The sequence below is a fragment of the Xiphophorus maculatus genome, chromosome 6 (genome assembly GCF_002775205.1).
Source record: "Xiphophorus maculatus strain JP 163 A chromosome 6, X_maculatus-5.0-male, whole genome shotgun sequence".
Lineage (NCBI taxonomy): Eukaryota > Metazoa > Chordata > Actinopteri > Cyprinodontiformes > Poeciliidae > Xiphophorus > Xiphophorus maculatus.
Window position 1 is genome coordinate 5,239,759 of NC_036448.1, and position 17,946 is coordinate 5,257,704.

A 17,946-nucleotide genomic window follows, 5' to 3' on the forward strand; every position below is an offset into this window, starting at 1 on the left:
CTTTGTCGATGTGCTGCTGATGTAGAAAACACACATTTTCGTGATTGCTGTTTCCATTGAATGAGAAACGCAATTAAAATCAGACGTGAATAAGTTTGTTCAGGCGACAACTCATTAAATAACACACCAGGAAGTGGTCGTCCTCCTGCCACATCCTGTGGTTTTCTTCATCGTTTTCGGCAGTAGAAACTTCTGGTTGTTGATCACTTGACTCGTGTGATACTAAAAAAGTGTTTTCGTCGCAGTTTTGCGAAAAATACAAATTTCGGTATAACTGGAAAAACCGCCTCATCCTACCACAAAGACTTTGTATCAAAAAACATGAGTTCTTTTTTCTTGATCTTTTTTTAATTTGGCGTCTTTCTGTTGAGCAAAAATTTATTTTCAGAATTCCAGTTTGCACAATTATATGGTCAGGGGAAACGCAGCCAGGGAGCAGAATGGGAAACGAGAGGGAGAAAATGGCAAAGCTCACCATTAGGGGGTTGCAACACAGACTGGCATCTTGGGGGTAAGCAAGTCTCCATGACAACCATGAGATCCTGTCTACATGACAAATAGTGATCCATCCATCCAGATCCTGAAAGTGTTGAGGGCAGCAATAAAATATTGACGTATTTTTTAAATTACTTCAAAGAAAACATGTTTAAAACATCTGAAATTATGTTACTGCAATAAAAGATGTATTTGTATTATAAGCCTTTTTACACATCTTTACCAGAGTTTAAAGAAATGTGGAGGATGGTGCATATAATCCCTCTATAGGCTGTAAAGATTCACTTTCTTTAAAAATAGACAAGTTAGAGTGATTTGCTGCAACCTTGGTTCCTAGGGCTAACTCTGTTTTCTTGTTTTTACAAAAAAATTATTTTTTTCTCTGAAAAAATGTTCTACAGTGTGAATGTTAAAAATTGCTCTCTATTCTGTAGCTAAGTATAAAATATTTAAGTGTGTAAAACCAACAAGTACTCTGTATTCAGTTATTGAGATAATCTCTTCATTAGCTGAACATGTAAACTATTTTAAAGGAAGTGTGTGGTTTTTTTTAAACTCTCTTGTTTTCTGCTTCAGATGGAATGTGATGACAAGGAGATGCGGCGTGAGATCAGCTACGCCATCAAGAACATTCATGGTATCAGGTAGGGGTTTCTCTATTTTATTTATTTCTTTTGTCCATAGGGAGCAACCTTCTGCTTGTTAGCAACACAAAATGATGAAAACCTTTGCTGTAAAAGTTCTTACCCACCCTGTGTGACGTAATTCATACGCTAATGCTAAACTGCACAACAACCAGTCAGATCATTTCTTTTCTTTCTCCAGAACTGGGCTTTTCACCCCTGATATGGCGTTTGAGGCTATAGTGAAGAAGCAGATTGTGAAGCTGAAGGAGCCATGCATCAAATGTGTGGACATGGTCATCCAAGAGCTGATCAACACCGTGCGCCAGTGCTCCAACAAGGTACCCCACCCCCGCAACTCATGACGATTATGTTGCTGCTATATGACATGCTAACTTTAGTTAATCGTAAAGCAGCGTCTGGAAATACCAGCTTCCATAATAACGTTTGACGTTTCCCATCTGTGGATGCGCTGATATGCTGCGTGTTTTGTTTCCAGCTGGAATGCTTCCCGACGCTCCGCGAGGAAACCGAGAGGATCGTCACCTCTCACATCCGGGACAGGGAGAGTCGCTCCAAGGACCAGGTAAAGACCGCTCTGTGTTCAGGCTATACTTATCACATTAGTTACTAATAACTATTACAAATGAAAAGGAAAATCAGATCTGTAGTTCTCCTTTTACTTCTTAAAAACAAAACTCACTCAAAGGTACAGCAAGAGGTTAATATCTGACCAATTAAATTTTAGGTAAAGTTATTTTAGGTTAGCTTAGCTTAGCACAAAATATCCCCTGTAGCAGAACGAAAGTCTCACAGAATAACCTTGAGTTATTTACGAGAAAATAAAAAAATTATTACAATATATTTTATTGCTATTTTTAAATGAAAAAATCGATCTAATGTATGGATTATTTCAGGTGTTTATTTGATTTTAAACACATTTCTGTCCTCTAAAAAGTTTTTTGATCAGTTAGAATTTTGGCACAGTATTAACTAAAAAAAATGTATTGTTTTAAAAGACTTAATGATTTTTATATAAACCTGTAGTGTCCAAAGTGTGACCCGGGGGCCATTTGTGGCCCTTGACCTCAGTCCAAGAACGATACAAATTTAGCCCTTCAGCTCAAGTGTTTGACGTAGATGGAGCCTTTCTATTTTTCAATAGCACAGAATTATCTCAAACAAAGTAAAATCTTCTCACAATAAGAAACATTGACTACAACATTAATTATTTGTCTTTACTTTTTAGATTATCAAGTTAGACTGTAACTTTTACTCAAAAGCAAACTTTGCTGCACCCAGATTTGCATTTAATTAATTGAATAAACGTGCAGCACGCATTTTTCAAGAAATTGTGACCTAAATCTTGATTTTAAAGCTGACTGAATTGTTTTCAGTCTTTTTTTCCAATTGATACCAAGAAAATTAGCAAAATTACTTAAAATAAGGCAACCTTGCAGAACCCTTTTATAATCACGGTGCTACTCTACACGCCTGTTCCATCTTCCTCCAGTCGTTTCTCATAATAAATATCTTGTGTCCTTTCAGGTTCTGCTGCTGATTGATCTGCAGCTCTCTTACATAAACACCAATCATGAGGATTTTATTGGATTTGCTAGGTAAACATGAAACCATCTCACCTCAATTCAACACACTAAATTTTTGTATTTTTAACAAAGTTTGCTGTCACTCTTCCCCACCTACTTTCTTCTTATTTATCTGATGCTCCATGTCTGCGTCCGTGTTGCTGTTGCCGTGGCGCAGCGCTCAGCAGAGGAGCAGTCAGACTAACAAGAGTCAGAGTTCAGCAGGAAATCAGGTGAGCGTATTCTCCGTTTCGTGTCAAAATACAAATGGTGGCACACGAGGTCGAAGCTGTTGTTCGCATCGACGCGAATCAGAGACGGCACAGAAGAATGGAAACCACCGAGCTGAAACACATTTACAAAACTCTCTTCTTCGTTTAGTTAATCTTTTGCATAGGATGAAATTTATGATTTATTCATTTCACTGCTAAAGTTTCTACAATAAAATATCATTTATATTTATAATTATTTATCTCCCATGCTTTTGTTTAACAGCCAAGAGCGGACGTTTGCCACATATTTTGTTTCCCCATGGTTTTCTCAAGAGAGATTAACTTGGTATCTTGATGTTAATTAATTATCTCGAGGAAATTGTTGGAAAATGAATATACTGTATTATCTCAAGAAAACCACCGGGGAAAAGTGGAAAACGTTCATTCTTGGCTTCCATACTTCAGTGTTTCAGGTAGTCACCAATTTTTAAACAGTAGCGATGCACCGAGAAATCAGCTTCTGATTTTAGTAATTTTATTTGGGCTTTAAAACAACAGTGAATTCCTGTTGAACTGTAGAGCTGTGTAATGCATACTGCTCTCTCTGCTGATGTAGCTAAACATTGGTCAAAGGCCTCTTACACCCCCAGTTATAACAAATGAAAGAATAAAACACTTTTTTCTCTCCCATATTTTGTGGGGCACAGTTAGTATATTTTGAAATGATTTTTTTTCTGAAAAAAAGGTCTGAAAACCTTGTTATGGGGTTATTTTCAGGTGTTGTGTGAAAGAGTAAAGAGGTGCTGCATTTTGTTTGAGTTAGTTTTTAATTATATATGTTGCACAACCTGGAGGATTTAACTGTATTTGTACATTTTCTATGATACAGAAGGACAGCGCCGTACATTTTGAAAAACAATAGTTTTATTCTAACATTTCATTGTTAAATCAGTGAAATTTATCCACAATATATATATACTGTATATAAATGTCAGTTCTTGAAAGAAATGAACTATAATCATACCCGGCAGATCAGAGTTTTAAAAAATACATCAAAGTGGATTCTGCGATCGGTGCATCTCTATTGAAAAATGCTTTTTTTTTTCTTTGTTTAGTATCACTTTTTCCCCCCACCATCATGCCTGGTGTTGTTGAGACGTTTCCCTTTGTTTGAACCCTCCCTGTGTCATAAAGGTGCCACCTTGCATTTCATCCCCACCCCTTAGTGAGAATCTCAGCTGCCCTCTCGAGGGTGTCTGTCGGTGAGTATCGCTCATCCGTAGGTCGTGTGTTGCAATGTCGTGTGTACCTGCTGCAGTTCTGCTTCTCGCCAGTGTGTGGTGCTCTCCAGCACCACTGCCATTTTCCTTCGTGACGCGCTATAGGGATGCTAACTGGTCGGTGTGGGGCTGAAACTTTTTCTTTACTAAAAAAAGTTGCTGCTCTAGTTTTTTCTTACTTTATTTCTCTCCTAACACCAGTTCCACCTCTATTTTCATCTCTTCTTGTTTATCTTCAGCTCTTGGAGCCATGAGAAAGAGATTTTATAAAGATGTGGGTAAACTCTTTAGTCAGTCTTAGGCGGTGCAGGTCTGACAGTAATCTGACCCAGTAATCCCTTGGCACCGGACCTGTATGGTTCTGTTTGTGTCGGGGTTAATACACTCAACACTGACGACACACACGCACGCTTTATCTCTGGTAGAAGATAAAGCCTCTAACCGGCATCTAGCTGTGAGTGCGGCTGCACCGAGTGAGTCACATTCACACACCTCAATTAACCTTCGCGCACGTTTCGTCTCGCCGCCTTTGCGCAAATTACATGATCAAAATGTAACCAGTTTGCTGTTTCCGACTAACATAAAGCTTCTACGGTGAGAATCTTTTTGCCGCTCACGCCTCGGCTGTACCCTCTCCCCTCAGGTCATCCGTAAAGGCTGGCTGACCATCAACAACATCAGCATCATTAAGGGAGGAGCCAAGGAGTACTGGTTTGTGCTCACTGCCGAGAGTCTCTCCTGGTTCAAGGACGATGAGGTGAGCGTGATTCAGCTGCCTTCAGTTTTATTACATAATAATATTAGTCTATTACATGTGGGTAACTGTGGAAAGGGGTAGGAGTGAGTCTGTTGAAAGGCATAAGCAGTTGGTGTCTTGCAGTAGATAACTCTCATTGGATCTTCATTTGTATATTGGTCAGTGACTTTAAGTGCCAAGAAAGGCGCCTTCAAATAAAATGTTTTATTTGTGTAGTGCTTTTCTAAAAATACCTCAGATCCTTACAGGAATTAAGCAAAATTGCAGAAAAGAACACTTAAGCACATTAAACAAAAATCTTTAAAGGAAAAAATATATATTATTCATTCAGTACAAAGCTAGATGAGTTCAGAGGATGAAGCTAATGTCTCTGAAAATGCTAAGTTATACTTAGATTTTTTTTCCTTACATGCACCAGTAACACTTTTATATCTATGTGTTTATAGACACACTTGTAGTTTTTCAGTATTTTTCTGTAAACTGCGGTAGCTATGCAATGACATCTTGTTGCCAAATTTACTGTTGTCTTTGTGCAATGACAGTAATGTGAGGCTTAGCCTAATGAACCAAAGACTTAAATCAGATTTTAAAAAATCCAATCTCAGTTTATGACTATCGCCATGTTTGCATTGGATGGTTATTTAGACAGTGCTGCAGTTGGTAGCACTGTTGCTTTACAGCAAGAACGTCATTGGTTTAAATCCCAGACTGGGGTCTTTCTTCATGGATTTCTCATGTTCTCCCTTTGTTCTCTCCGGGTAGCCTGGCTTCCTCCCAGGGTAACCTGGGAGTCCAGAAACATGACTCTTGGGTTAGTTGATTCCTTAGGTGTGTGAGTGTGTGTGCATGGTTGTCTGTCCTGCGTGTCCTGTAGGTCAGTGGTCCCCAACCTTTTTGTCACTGCAGACCGGTCAAGGCTTGGCAATTTTACTGCGGCCCATGGGGCAGCTCCAATCTAACATCGGACATATTCAACATGTTGAATTGTCTTGGCCCTTTTATCGCAGCCTGTGGGGTTTTTCCCTGACTGGGAGCAAGAACGCAGCCTGTTGAATGTGACAGGTATCCAATCAGAAATCCGTGACGTAAGAACAGAGGGAATCCCAAACAGCTGAGATGGCGCAACTGAGAGCCCGATTTAGTGCATAGTGCAGCAAATAGTGCGACTGCGCCTCCCTCAGTCTTTTATTTAACGTTTTTTTCTTTTTGTTACATCTTTTATCGCTTAAAATGAGTCCACAAACTATCACTACTGCATCTACATCGTCATCCGTGTTTGTTACTCTAAATTCACGTTTGGTATGTTGGCGGTTTTACTGGATTTTCTTCTGGAATCGGTTCTGTGGTGTGTTGCTCCTGCCGTGTGGCTGGACACACGAACCGACCGAACCTGTTGGACTTTTATCGGCTCTGTGGTCACAGAGGTTTGGAAAATCGGCCGACAATCTTTAAATCGTGTGAACCAGACCTAAAACTCACAAGCTCTACTCCTCTCATCTCGTTTCCACCACCGCCGTAACGCTCTCTGACTCTGGTTGCCATAGTAACGTTTACACACCCCTACAAAATAAGACACAGAACATTTTAACTCACGATAACGACAAATTAATGGGAGCCCTGAGCTTGTGGGAATCACCTACTGGGATGAATCCATTCTCCTGTCTCTTCTCTGGGCCTTTTTCCCTTCGCAAAGAAACTTTCCAAAAAATCTGATCTGTTTCTGGCTCATCTTGCTGCTTGTGGGCTCAATGTTGGCGCGCAAGACGTAACTGAGAGAATCCGGTTAAAGGATTTTCAAAATAAAAGTTCCTCCAGACTGAAATGATACATAAAACGGAAATATTTAATTATTTCTTGTCCCTGCCTATTGTCCAGAGATCACTGGAAACCCTGCAAGGATAAGCGGGGAAAGACAATGGATGGATATTTACACTGAAGCTGAAGATTATTTTCACAGGAAATGGAATTTGGAGGAGGTGCAAAACCAAAGATCTTCCTGTGTGAAGCACAAACTGAGAACAGAACATGGGAAATGTTTCCACTTTAGTTAACTACCTGATGTGAGAGTAAAAGCAGCGTTAAAAGAAAAAATATTGTAGTAATTTTGGTTTACCAAAAACAATTTTATAGATTTTTTTAATGCACTCAGTGCTTCTTTTATGCAGGAAGATGATTACTGGTGCACTGCTTCCGCCCTCATTTTCATAGACATTAATCGCCTGCTGTGTAACTAACCAATAAATGCAAACAGCTGATACAATTCACATAAACCGCTATGAGATTTGGAGATTAGAATAGTTTCAATATGTCAGAAGTCTTCTTAGCTTTTGTCTCAGACTAGCTATTAGCTATTAGCTTCAACTTGTCTGGATTTATGAAGACATGAAGTGTTCTACTGCAGGTAAGATTTTAACTAATCTTTTTATAAAACCTCACGTTAAAATTCCCAAACCTTCCCTTTAATGGCCCATTTCAACAGCATGAAGTCCACAAAGACTCCTCATTAGGGCTAGACAGTAAATCAGTAATAGTACATACAGCAATAGTTTCGCTTTAGCTTCTTGACCTCCCATGGCCAGCTAGGCAAAATGGGCGGCATCAACTCACTCACTCTTTGGTTATGTAGCAACAACCTGCTGAGTATTTTGCACAGCAGCAGTTTCAAGTTTTACCACCATGCTTTTCAAAATGAAAAACAACAACATGGCATAAAAACTGTGGGTAAAACTGGAGAAGTCACGCCACCAATTTGGCAGGATTTCAGATATTTAAAAGAAAAAATGAATCAATAATTCTTAATATTGACCGAATATGAAAAGCATATATCGTGATACGTTTTTCAGCCATATCGTCCATTCCTGCTCCTAATCAGACTTCCAGCTGAAAAGCACCGGAGTTAGGCACAGGAAGGACTCTTTAAAACCTATTGTGTTGTACTTTTAAGTTAAGGAAGTAATAATAAACAAAAACCTAGTCAAACCATCAAAATAGTGGGTAAATGACTACTTTAAAACAGTATTTTATTATTTTAAGAATGACTAACGACAGCAAATGTCTTTAGCAGCTATAGCCCACCACCATTTGCATCCACAGGCCAGCATCGACAGGATGCAGCATTTGGTCAGATGCCGGCCTCTGCTTGGCAGGCTGACGTCTCTCTGCCTGTCTGTGCCTGCTGTACAGGTTGGAGGACATTCTGCACAGCAAGTGTAGATAGGCAGACACACAGCAGCTCCTCCAGCCAGCCCATTCTGATGCTGCATTGTTGCCCAGGAGACCCGATTGAGTTGCTTGCCATCAAGAGTTTTCAGGAAAATGTCCTCTGGAATGAGTTCTTGAACAAAAAAAAGCTGTGTCTGTAGTTTTTGATTATCAAATAAAATGTTTTTTTTCCTCCAACACATCCTCACTCGTGCTTTCCATGCACCTTATATTCTGTGTTCCTTTGCTCCCCACCTCCTTCCGCTGAGACTTCAGCCATTGACTCCTTCTTCTTCTTCACTAAATTTGGAGCAGCCCCAATCCCAACCAAATGCTCGCTCTCCCAGCCACCCAAAAATACGCGACCGCCCGCTCAGAACCTCAGACGGCGCGGTGCGGTGCACACGGGGGCCGTGCAGATTGCCATCCGAGACGCTAACGCGGCATTGCCGGTAATTACAGACCCCGCTAGCTTCTCCTCGTGTATTTCTGTTTTACACCCTCTTGAACTTTTCTACGGTGGTGTGCACGTCTGCCTCCTCCCCTGTATTAATGCGGCTGGCAGTTCCTTTGGAACTTCTTGCATTCTTGGCAGGAACACTTTCAATCCAAACATCATCATCTGGCCTTTTCTTTGCAGAAGAGAAGACATATTAGATATCAGTGCCCTTCACTCCGCCGTCCTCCAGCTCTTTGCAGAGCAGAGGCGCTGCTTTGATTCTCTGAACTTTATCTGCTACTTGTGACTTTTTGCGGGAACAGTCCAAGTTCTCAGCTGAAAATCTGATTAGTTAGATTTACTGCTTTGTGTGTGTGTTTGTGGTTTTTGTAGTCTTTTTTTTCCAGCTTTTCCTGCATTTGCTACTACCTATCATACATCAGTGCCCTGTGCTTGCTTAGGCCACCCACAGAAATGCCTTCGCTTGGGGTGTCTCAATTTTCCCATCAAACCCCAATTGATTGATTGGTCCGTAGCCCTTTTGGATCAATGCTTTGCAGCCATACTTGCTCCTCATCCCCTCTCACTCCCCCCTTACTCCCCTCCCTTTCCAGAGTGACCGCATCTTCCTCAGCAGCCTGCATGCTCGCTCATTCATGCAGTGATTTATGTGAACTTGCTTTTCTTTTAATGCTCAACGAGCATTGATTTGAAACCAAGGTATGCCTTCAAGCGCACATAGCCAGATCTGAAGTTAGTGGTGAGGAAACTGGTGACCCAAGTTTATTCCACAAACCAGCAAGCGAGCGGGGAAAGCGAGCCAAGCGTTGAGAGCGCTCTTTTTGACAAAGTCTAGAAAAAAATGAGGTGGAGACCTCGGACGTATGGTGAAGAAGGACGAAACACACAGAGAGACAGACGGACAGAAGAGGGTCCGTGCCCAGTCTAACCAATGTGCAGACTACTGTACACCAGTATGACAATGAACAGGTAGTCTGAACACTGGGTGGACGGAGCCGGAGTGGAGAGCCAGGCCTTGTGCGCCGCCGGTCCCGACGCTGGTGGGACAGCTCTGCCGTCGGCGCCCCTTCCCCTCTCGCCGCTCCTGCAGCAAAAAAACTTCCCCCCAAATTTGAAATGCAGCGGTACGCCTCATCCATGTCGGTGGGGTGTGGGGGTTTTCTGGAAGTGCCCCCCACCGGCCCCCTCCCCCTCCTGTTTATTTGTTTAGGTCGGGCGTCCTGGACCGGTCCAGTTTTCAGGTCACGCCGGTCATGAAGAGTATCCAGCCTTGACGTGGCACATTCGCTCAGACGACTGGGACACACTGGTTGCGCGTTCTGGGAGGGGATATTACAAAAAAGAGGGAAAGAGAGACGCTCACGAGGGAGGGGTGGGGGGTAAGAGAGGGAGAGGAAGAAGGAGGGGTCCCGGTTGACCATATAAGGGCGGTGGTGACCCCTTGGGGAATCCAACCCGAGAGTCTCTGCAGAGGTAGAGCTCTTCCTCCGTGCCCACCACGTCTTACCTGTGTCAACCACAACTTTCCAAACCGAAGGGCTGTCTCTTCTGAATCTTCATCTGAATCGACTTTCTTCTTCTTCTTCCTCTTCTTCTTCTTCTCCTTTTTGGCTTCTCCTCCTCCTCCTTCACCCCGCCGTCTTTAACTTCTCCCTCCTTTCCCTGCATCTCTGTGTGCTAAGCACTACCAGATGTTGAGTTTTAACGCCAGGCTGTCATTTAATCTCTCTCGCTCTCCCTCTCCCTCCCTCGAACAAAAAAAAAAAAAAAGTCAGACAGGAAGTGGGCCCCTCTGGAATGGAAAGAGAAAATATAGAGAAAATATTGAGTGGCTGAGATAAAAGAAAACAGACAGGCCGAGTTAAGACGCATAGGCTGGGACTGAAGTGTAAAGTGAACGGTAAGGATCTCCGCTCTTTATCTGTTTGAGCCCGGGGTTCTCAGAGACGTCGGCCCCCCGAGTTTCAGTTTGAGTTTGAGCCGGGGCTTTTACCTATCAGCGACCTGCCCCTTCCACACACCAAGCCCCCCGCACCGCCCTTAACCTCGACCAGACTCTCCTTAGAGTTCTCTGCCAGCGCTTCTCTGCATGAAAACGCACCGTGAAGAACGACTGCATCCCGACCCAAACCCTAATGACTTCCACATGTGCTCATTCTCCCTTTTCTTCTCCCTTTCTCTGCTCCTGCCTTCACCTCCCACTCTCATTTCTCCCCCATTCCACCTCCCTTTAGCATCACCTCCTCTCTCTTTCTGCCTTCCCCACTTCTCTCTCTCTTGCGTTCACCTTTTTCTTACCCATTGCAGTTGGTTGGTTGCCTGACAGATGCTGAACATACCAAAAACATAATAACTCGTTTAGCTTTTCTTTTTTTGTGTGTACGCTCATCACTGTTTTCCTCTTTCCCCTCCACCAGGAGAAGGAGAAGAAGTACATGCTCCCCCTGGACAACCTGAAGGTCCGCGATGTGGAGAAAAGTTTCATGTCCAGCAAACACATATTCTCCATCTTCAACACAGAATCCAGGTCTGCTGCTCATGACTTTGGCTTGGAAATTATCTGTGCAGACGATATTAAATAAAAACTAGGACTAAAGAGGGGAAATGTGTTTTAGGTAGGAACGACCAGAGGTGCGCTGGGTACAAAAAAATTGTACTCAAGAAAGAGTAGCAGTACTTAAACATATTTTTACTCAAATATAAAGGAAATGTCAAAGAAATATCTGAAATAAGAGTGAAAAAGTATTTGGTAAAAAGGCAACTCTGGTACTGAGTAAGTCTTCAAAATATAAATCATTTAATATTTAAAGATTATATCATCAGAGGGACCAAAATATATAGTTATGCGGAAATCATTGGCATTTTAAAGGTCAAAATGAAAATAATTCTTATAAATAATGTAATTACAAAATAATGTAACAAAAGAAAAATGTTTCCAAATTAATTTCTTTCGATAAACAGCTTAGCAAACTTTGAACAAAAACTGAAGCTGCGTGCGTCTGTGTCTGGTGAATTTTTGGCATTCAGAAATTTTACTCAAGGAAGAGTTGCGATACTTCACAATGAAATCATTCAAGTAGAAATAAAGATACAGAGTGCTCCTAAAAGTGTTTTTTTTTTTTTTTTTTTCAAAAATGTTCAGTGAATTTAAGTGGTTATTACCCAACTCTGAAATTGACCCAATCAGGGTTTACCATTGCAGGTAAGATTTGATGAACTCTTTCACGGTCCATTGATTTGCCAGCTTCTTTTATCCACATTTTTTGATGATATCATAAATATTCAGTGTTAAATGGAGTTTCTGCAGGTCACCCTCAATATGCTGCTCCAACAGTTGTTAACTCAGCGGGTCACCTAAAATGCACATAGCTATATCATCCGTTTCTACCGATGTGCCAGACTGGACACGTACCGCCAGTACGGTACTAGCTAATTTATCGATGATGTTAGCTAACCGTAGCATATTTAATCTCCTGTTTTCATGCCAGGTAATTTTGCTCTTTAATTTGATGCAGTTCCAGTTAATAATTTAGAGAAAACAAACTTTAATAAAAATTGCTAGTTAGTGGTAAACCTAACACTTTGATTTGAATGTCTTAAAAGTTGTGGAGTAATGTTTCAGCTGCTTTCTGAGCAACTCGCCCAGAACAGGATCCTAGCAGGTCATGTTAAAAAGACACACAATCATTGCAATCCCTCTTTTACTTCCAGCATCATTACAAAGAGTTGCAACATTGAACCCTGAGAACAGAGCAACAAAATGACACAGATTTTGAAGATGGGAACATGAACACAGGCTGGGATTTAGAGAGAAAAAAAACTTGGGGGAGACATGCAAAACACAGCTGCGATTCTTACCAGGATGTGTGACTGACAGAGGCACGGACTGTCGATCAACAACAGGTAGTGGGAGTTGAGTTTCACTTGGCGCTTAAAAACGCTTTGACTTTAAAAACGCACCTGGGATTTGACCGGGACATCTCTAGTTTTAGCTTTTTCAACAAACCCGATTTGATTAAATGGGGAATTGTTAAACAGATAGAAAATTTTCATTAGGGAGTGGTAGTAATCAAGCAGATAAACAAGCAGATGGTTTTTAAAAAGTCTGAATTGGCGTAAAAAGGTTTTGTCTCATGCCTGAACTTTCACTAATTGTTACAACATGTCCCGTGAAAGTTTCCTGTTGGACATGCCTGGCTTGGCACCCAACAGGAAACTATTTCACATGGAAGAGGCAATCGTCTGACACACACTTGACGTTCTAAGCAAATGATTTTGTTTAGGAACGTCTACAAGGACAATCGCACTCTGGAGTTGGCCTGTGACTCCCAGGATGACGTGGACAGCTGGAAGTCGTCCCTCCTCCGTGCCGGGGTCTACCCTGACAAGACCACCACGGTGAGAGAATCCGCTCCAACACGGTTCAGTGAGAATTACTCAAAATCACAGCGGCTGCTTAATCGGATCCTAACATCATCACCGAGCTCATGCCTGGGTTTTTAGGCAACGTTACACACCAGGAAGTATACCAAATATTACTAATAAAATAAAATAAATATAATCGTTGGAATAAAGTAACGAGAATAAAGTTGTATAACAATAAAGTTGAAATAATGAGAATAAAGTCATATTGCAAGTTTATTCTTGAAATATTATGACTTTACTGTCACATTATTACAACTTTATTCTTGCACGACTTTAATCTGGTATTGCTGTGACTTTATTATCATAGTTTTATGACTTTGTTCTTGAAATATTATGACTTTATTTTCCTAATACTGTGACATTATTCTCATGTTATTTCCGTTTTATTCTCATACGACTATTCTCGTAATTGTATGACTTTACTCTCAAAATATTATGACTTTTTCTTGTAATTTAATTCTCATAATTTTATGGACTTTGTCCACGTAATAAGACATTATTCTCGTACAACGTTATGCTTGTAATATTATGACTTTATTCTCGTAATTTTATTTTTGAATTTTTTTTAGCATTGCCATCGTAATAAGTCATGTCGATCTATAGAAATACAATAAAGTGAAAAAAAAAATCTTTTATTTGGTATATTTAAAATTTCTGGAAAATTCAGATTACATGCATCTAAGTTTACAGTTGTAATTTGACAAAATACAAAAATGTTTTGGGGGTGCACATACTTTTGCACGGCACTGCACAGAGCAAGATTAACACCATGGGCTACGTATGTAAATGTTTTAGTCAGGATTCGCTTTTCAGCACGTAATCAGCTTTTTTGATTTATACAAACCAGACAGAAATAACATTTATAGATCGTTAGACAGAAATACTGAATGTTAATGGCTTGTGACATCTGATTTAAAAGACTGTACTTCAGTTCTGACAAATTTTCATTCTCCTCTGTAGAAGAAAAGTGACAAATGTACCCAGATAACTTAAATAAACATTCATAGATTCCTCATATGGTACAACCCAAGAAGCTGCAGTCTTGGCTGCAGGAGAAAATGTGTGCATTTCATGTCATGTAGCATAATGATGATTATGATTATCGTGTAGCTGATGATGTGAAATGGCCGATAATCTTTAACAAACTGTCTGAAAGTGCCTGTTGGACTGCTGGTTTTAAAATAAATAATGGTTAAATTATACAGTATTTATGTAGTACAGTTTAATTACTAGTGACTTAAACATCACAAAAACTAAACCGCATAAAAAAAGAACTGTAGGAGTTTTATTGCCTTACATTAACAGCAGGAATGTATAACACTTATTTTTTATGTGTGCTCCTGTGTGTGAGTGGCAAAAATGTCAGTACATTAGTCTTGTCAAAACATGTCAGCTTTTTCTTTTTTGTTTTTACTTTTAAGCCTTTGTGGAATCATTTTCCCTTGAAATAAAGGGGTGAACTTTTTCTCCCCCTGCAGGTTGAGAGCGAGACGACCACCACCACCGACAACTTCTCCATGGACCCTCAGCTGGAGCGCAAAGTGGAAACCATCCGCAACCTGGTGGATTCCTACATGGCTATTGTCAGCAAGTGCATCCGGGATCTCATCCCAAAGACCATCATGCATCTGATGATCAACAATGTAAGTAAAAAAAACTAAACATCTACGAACACAAATGTCTGGCAGAGCCGACGTCTAATGGTGAAATGCAAGAAAAATTACTTTACCATTCATTTTAGTAAGTCCAGAGGAAAATTGTTTCTGCTGTTTCTGCTGTTTTATTTCAAAGTTATAAACAACATTTTGAAACAATATATCAAAAGTTAGATTAGATACCGTGTCTTTTGCTCTTTTACAACCCATTATTTTTTGAAACATAAAGAGCAGACTATTTCAGGTGGCAGCAGAACAACTGACAAGACTTCCTTATTAATGTGTTTAAATAGAAGAGAATGTAGCCTAACCATTTCCGAGCTAATTCAAGCTAATTATCAACTTTCAGGTAGAATGTTTTCTTGAATTTGTGAGAATTGTCCAACATTTTTATTAGAAAATACTGTTTATATCCAGACATATACTGCTTACGGCAGTAGTACACATTGGCCTGAACTAACATGTGTTTGTGTAAGCTGCTTTCCTAAAAAAAATGAAAAAATTATCATTTGAAAAATAAAGAACAGATATTTTTAGGTTGCAGGAGTACAGCTGACTAGATTTTCTTACTTCACGTGTTGGTGAAGTAAAATGGCTGGGCTACAGAGCATGTAGCAGCGCAGCCTAACCGTTTTCATTTAAGCTGATTAGCAACTAAGATGCTGTTTTCTTAAATTTATGAGAACTGTCAAACATTTTTTTAGAAAATACTGTTCATATCCAGATAAATGCTTCCCACAGCATTGAGCTTGTTCATACAAAAGAATAGCATGGTTCATTTTAATTTAAGCATTTTGGCTTACGTGGCAAGCTTAAGGTAAATAGTGTTTCCATTTTGCTTTCTGATTTGTTGCTACTTCATCTTGAAACCGTTTTCAGCTCAGCTCTATTTTAATTCTTTGCAGACAAAACTCACAAAATAACGTCGTGCTCCTACTTCAGAAACCTAGCAGTTTGTCTTTACAGTTGTAAAACTTAATGACTAGTGCTCAGGCTGCGCCAAGCTGCAGTTGTGGCTGACATAATTACAGACTGTACCAACAAAAAGTATTGGAAATTGAGTTTTGTCAGAAACTCTCAGTACAGATAATTTAGAAATGCCCTTATAAAGCTTATACAAGGTAAAGTTTAAGACAGGAACACTGGTAGTTAACTTACAGTTTTACCACTCTAATTCTTTCTGCTTTACTGTTTGGTCTTGTCAAAAGGTGAAGGACTTCATCAATGCGGAGCTGCTGGCGTGCCTGTACTCTGCAGGTGACCAGAATGCCCTGATGGATGAGTCCCAGGAGCAGGCCCAGAGGAGGGACGAGGTGCTGAGGACCCACCAGGCCCTGAAGGAGGCCCTGGCCATCATAGGTGACATCTCTACATCCACCATCACAACCCCCATGCCTCCGCCTGTTGACAACTCCTGGGTGGGAGGATCCACCGGCGGTCGCAGGTAAGATGGAAATGAACTTAAATGGGGAAAGGAAAAGTCAAGCCAGGAAGCCTTGACATTTGCTGTTTTTTTCTTTTGATCACATCCGTTCTGCTGTCCAGGTCTCCTCCTCCGAGTCCCACGGCCCCCAGAAGGATGTCTTCGGGCCAGCGGCCGGCGCCCAGAGGGGCCCCACTGCCACCAAACCGTCCAGGACCTTTGGGACCCTTCAACAACAGCGCTGATAGCCCCCAGGCACCCAGCCGCCCCAACAGGGCCCCCCCTAGCATCCCCAGGTAAACGCAGTCATCACCTTTAATGCTTTGTGTTATTTAATTCAAAAGGTTTTATTCTGTTTCTAAAGAATTACCAAGTTACTGAAGGTAAAATGTATTTATTTATGTAATTAAAGCCTAATGAGGAAAGTGCATTGCCGAATATACAAACATGCAATTTAAAAAAATTACTGAGCTAAAGTAGATGTATCTTGCAAATTTACAAGCAATAGCCAAATTAGCTAACCACAAGCTTTGGAAACAAGCTGAGCACATAAACAGTTTATTCACATTACATTGGGTTTCATGTGAAAAGGAGGTGTTTTAAAGGATTAGTTTAGAGTGTTTTAGGTAAGATTTTGCTTAAGGGTGACCAACAAGTAATATCTAACCTGCAGTAGAATAGATAACAATCTTGGTGTCTTCATTTCTTCAACAAATCATGATTTATCCCTTTACACGTTGACTGCAATCAGGGGTGGCTTTACAAGGATGTGAGCCCTGGGCTGGAGACAGTTTTGGTGCCTTATCCACTAAGGAAAAAGTATTTTTCTAATGCCAATTACAGTACATTAAAATATAGTCTTACAGATGAGCAGCCATGAACTGATGCATGGTAGGTTTAATACGTCCCCTGGCCAACAAGCTCCACGTTATTTCCAAATTCCAAATTCAAATATTTGACTATTATGACGTTGAAGTCGATTTGACTTCAACGTCATAATAGTCAAATATTTGAATATTGTTTAAATTAATAGAAATACCAAAAATAGAAATACAACACACCTAATATGAAGTACAACGTTGCAAAACCTCCATTCCTTCAAAGGAGAATAGAAAAGAAAAGAAAAATCTTTGGTGCCCCCAAAACATTGGGGCCCTGGGCTACCGCCTCAGTAAGCCTTTTTTGAAGTGTGGCCCTGGCTGCTCATACAGTGACATTATTTAAATAAGCCTTTAAATTTTTATAGTGCATACTCTTTCTGTTCAAAGTTAACACATCCTAAGATTCACGTAGGCATGAATCTCACTAAGCATGTGTCACTCTGCCTGAATCACTCTTCCTCAGTGTGAGGCTAATCAATCCTACAGTCATCAGCACATTAATGTGCGCAGACATAATGTATTAGTTACTGTTTCACAACTACAGGATGGGTTGTCCTACATAATGAGTTACTATGCATCAATGAGGAGGACTTATGGAGGTGAAACACATTTTCTATACCAATAGTTTTCCAAAGACGCCCACCGACCTTTAAACGACAGGAGAGCTTTATATGCGCAGGCAGAGGCAGCCACTTCACAGTCTTATAATTTATTCTTGCACATGCTGCTCATTGTAATCTTCACAGCGACTTCTCAGCAACGTTTCTCATTCTCCACCTACGCTCTTTGCTGTAGAGGCAAGCTGGAGTGCCCAGCAGTTTCTATGGTAACGAGGAAGCTTTGCATTCACACATCTTCTAATCTTTTTATGTCATTCTTTCGGACTAATAGTATTTGAGCAGCTGGGGATGGATTAAGAGACTCTGAAGAGTGAAAATCAGTTAACCA

The 17,946-nt window shown here is 40.6% G+C and overlaps 1 protein-coding gene across 1 annotated transcript in view; it reads left to right on the forward strand.

Moving 5' to 3' along the window:
- The window catches only part of LOC102231625 (dynamin-3-like), a 37,091-nt gene that overhangs the window by 15,396 nt on the left and 3,749 nt on the right, over positions 1 to 17,946 (forward strand). The window contains exons 10-20 of the mRNA XM_023335071.1: positions 1,072 to 1,139; positions 1,321 to 1,459; positions 1,618 to 1,704; positions 2,667 to 2,737; positions 2,883 to 2,937; positions 4,840 to 4,953; positions 11,032 to 11,141; positions 12,898 to 13,012; positions 14,518 to 14,682; positions 15,903 to 16,138; positions 16,240 to 16,413. Coding sequence (XP_023190839.1) covers positions 1,072 to 1,139; positions 1,321 to 1,459; positions 1,618 to 1,704; positions 2,667 to 2,737; positions 2,883 to 2,937; positions 4,840 to 4,953; positions 11,032 to 11,141; positions 12,898 to 13,012; positions 14,518 to 14,682; positions 15,903 to 16,138; positions 16,240 to 16,413 — 1,334 coding nt within the window. The remainder of the gene's footprint in view (positions 1 to 1,071; positions 1,140 to 1,320; positions 1,460 to 1,617; positions 1,705 to 2,666; positions 2,738 to 2,882; positions 2,938 to 4,839; positions 4,954 to 11,031; positions 11,142 to 12,897; positions 13,013 to 14,517; positions 14,683 to 15,902; positions 16,139 to 16,239; positions 16,414 to 17,946) is intronic.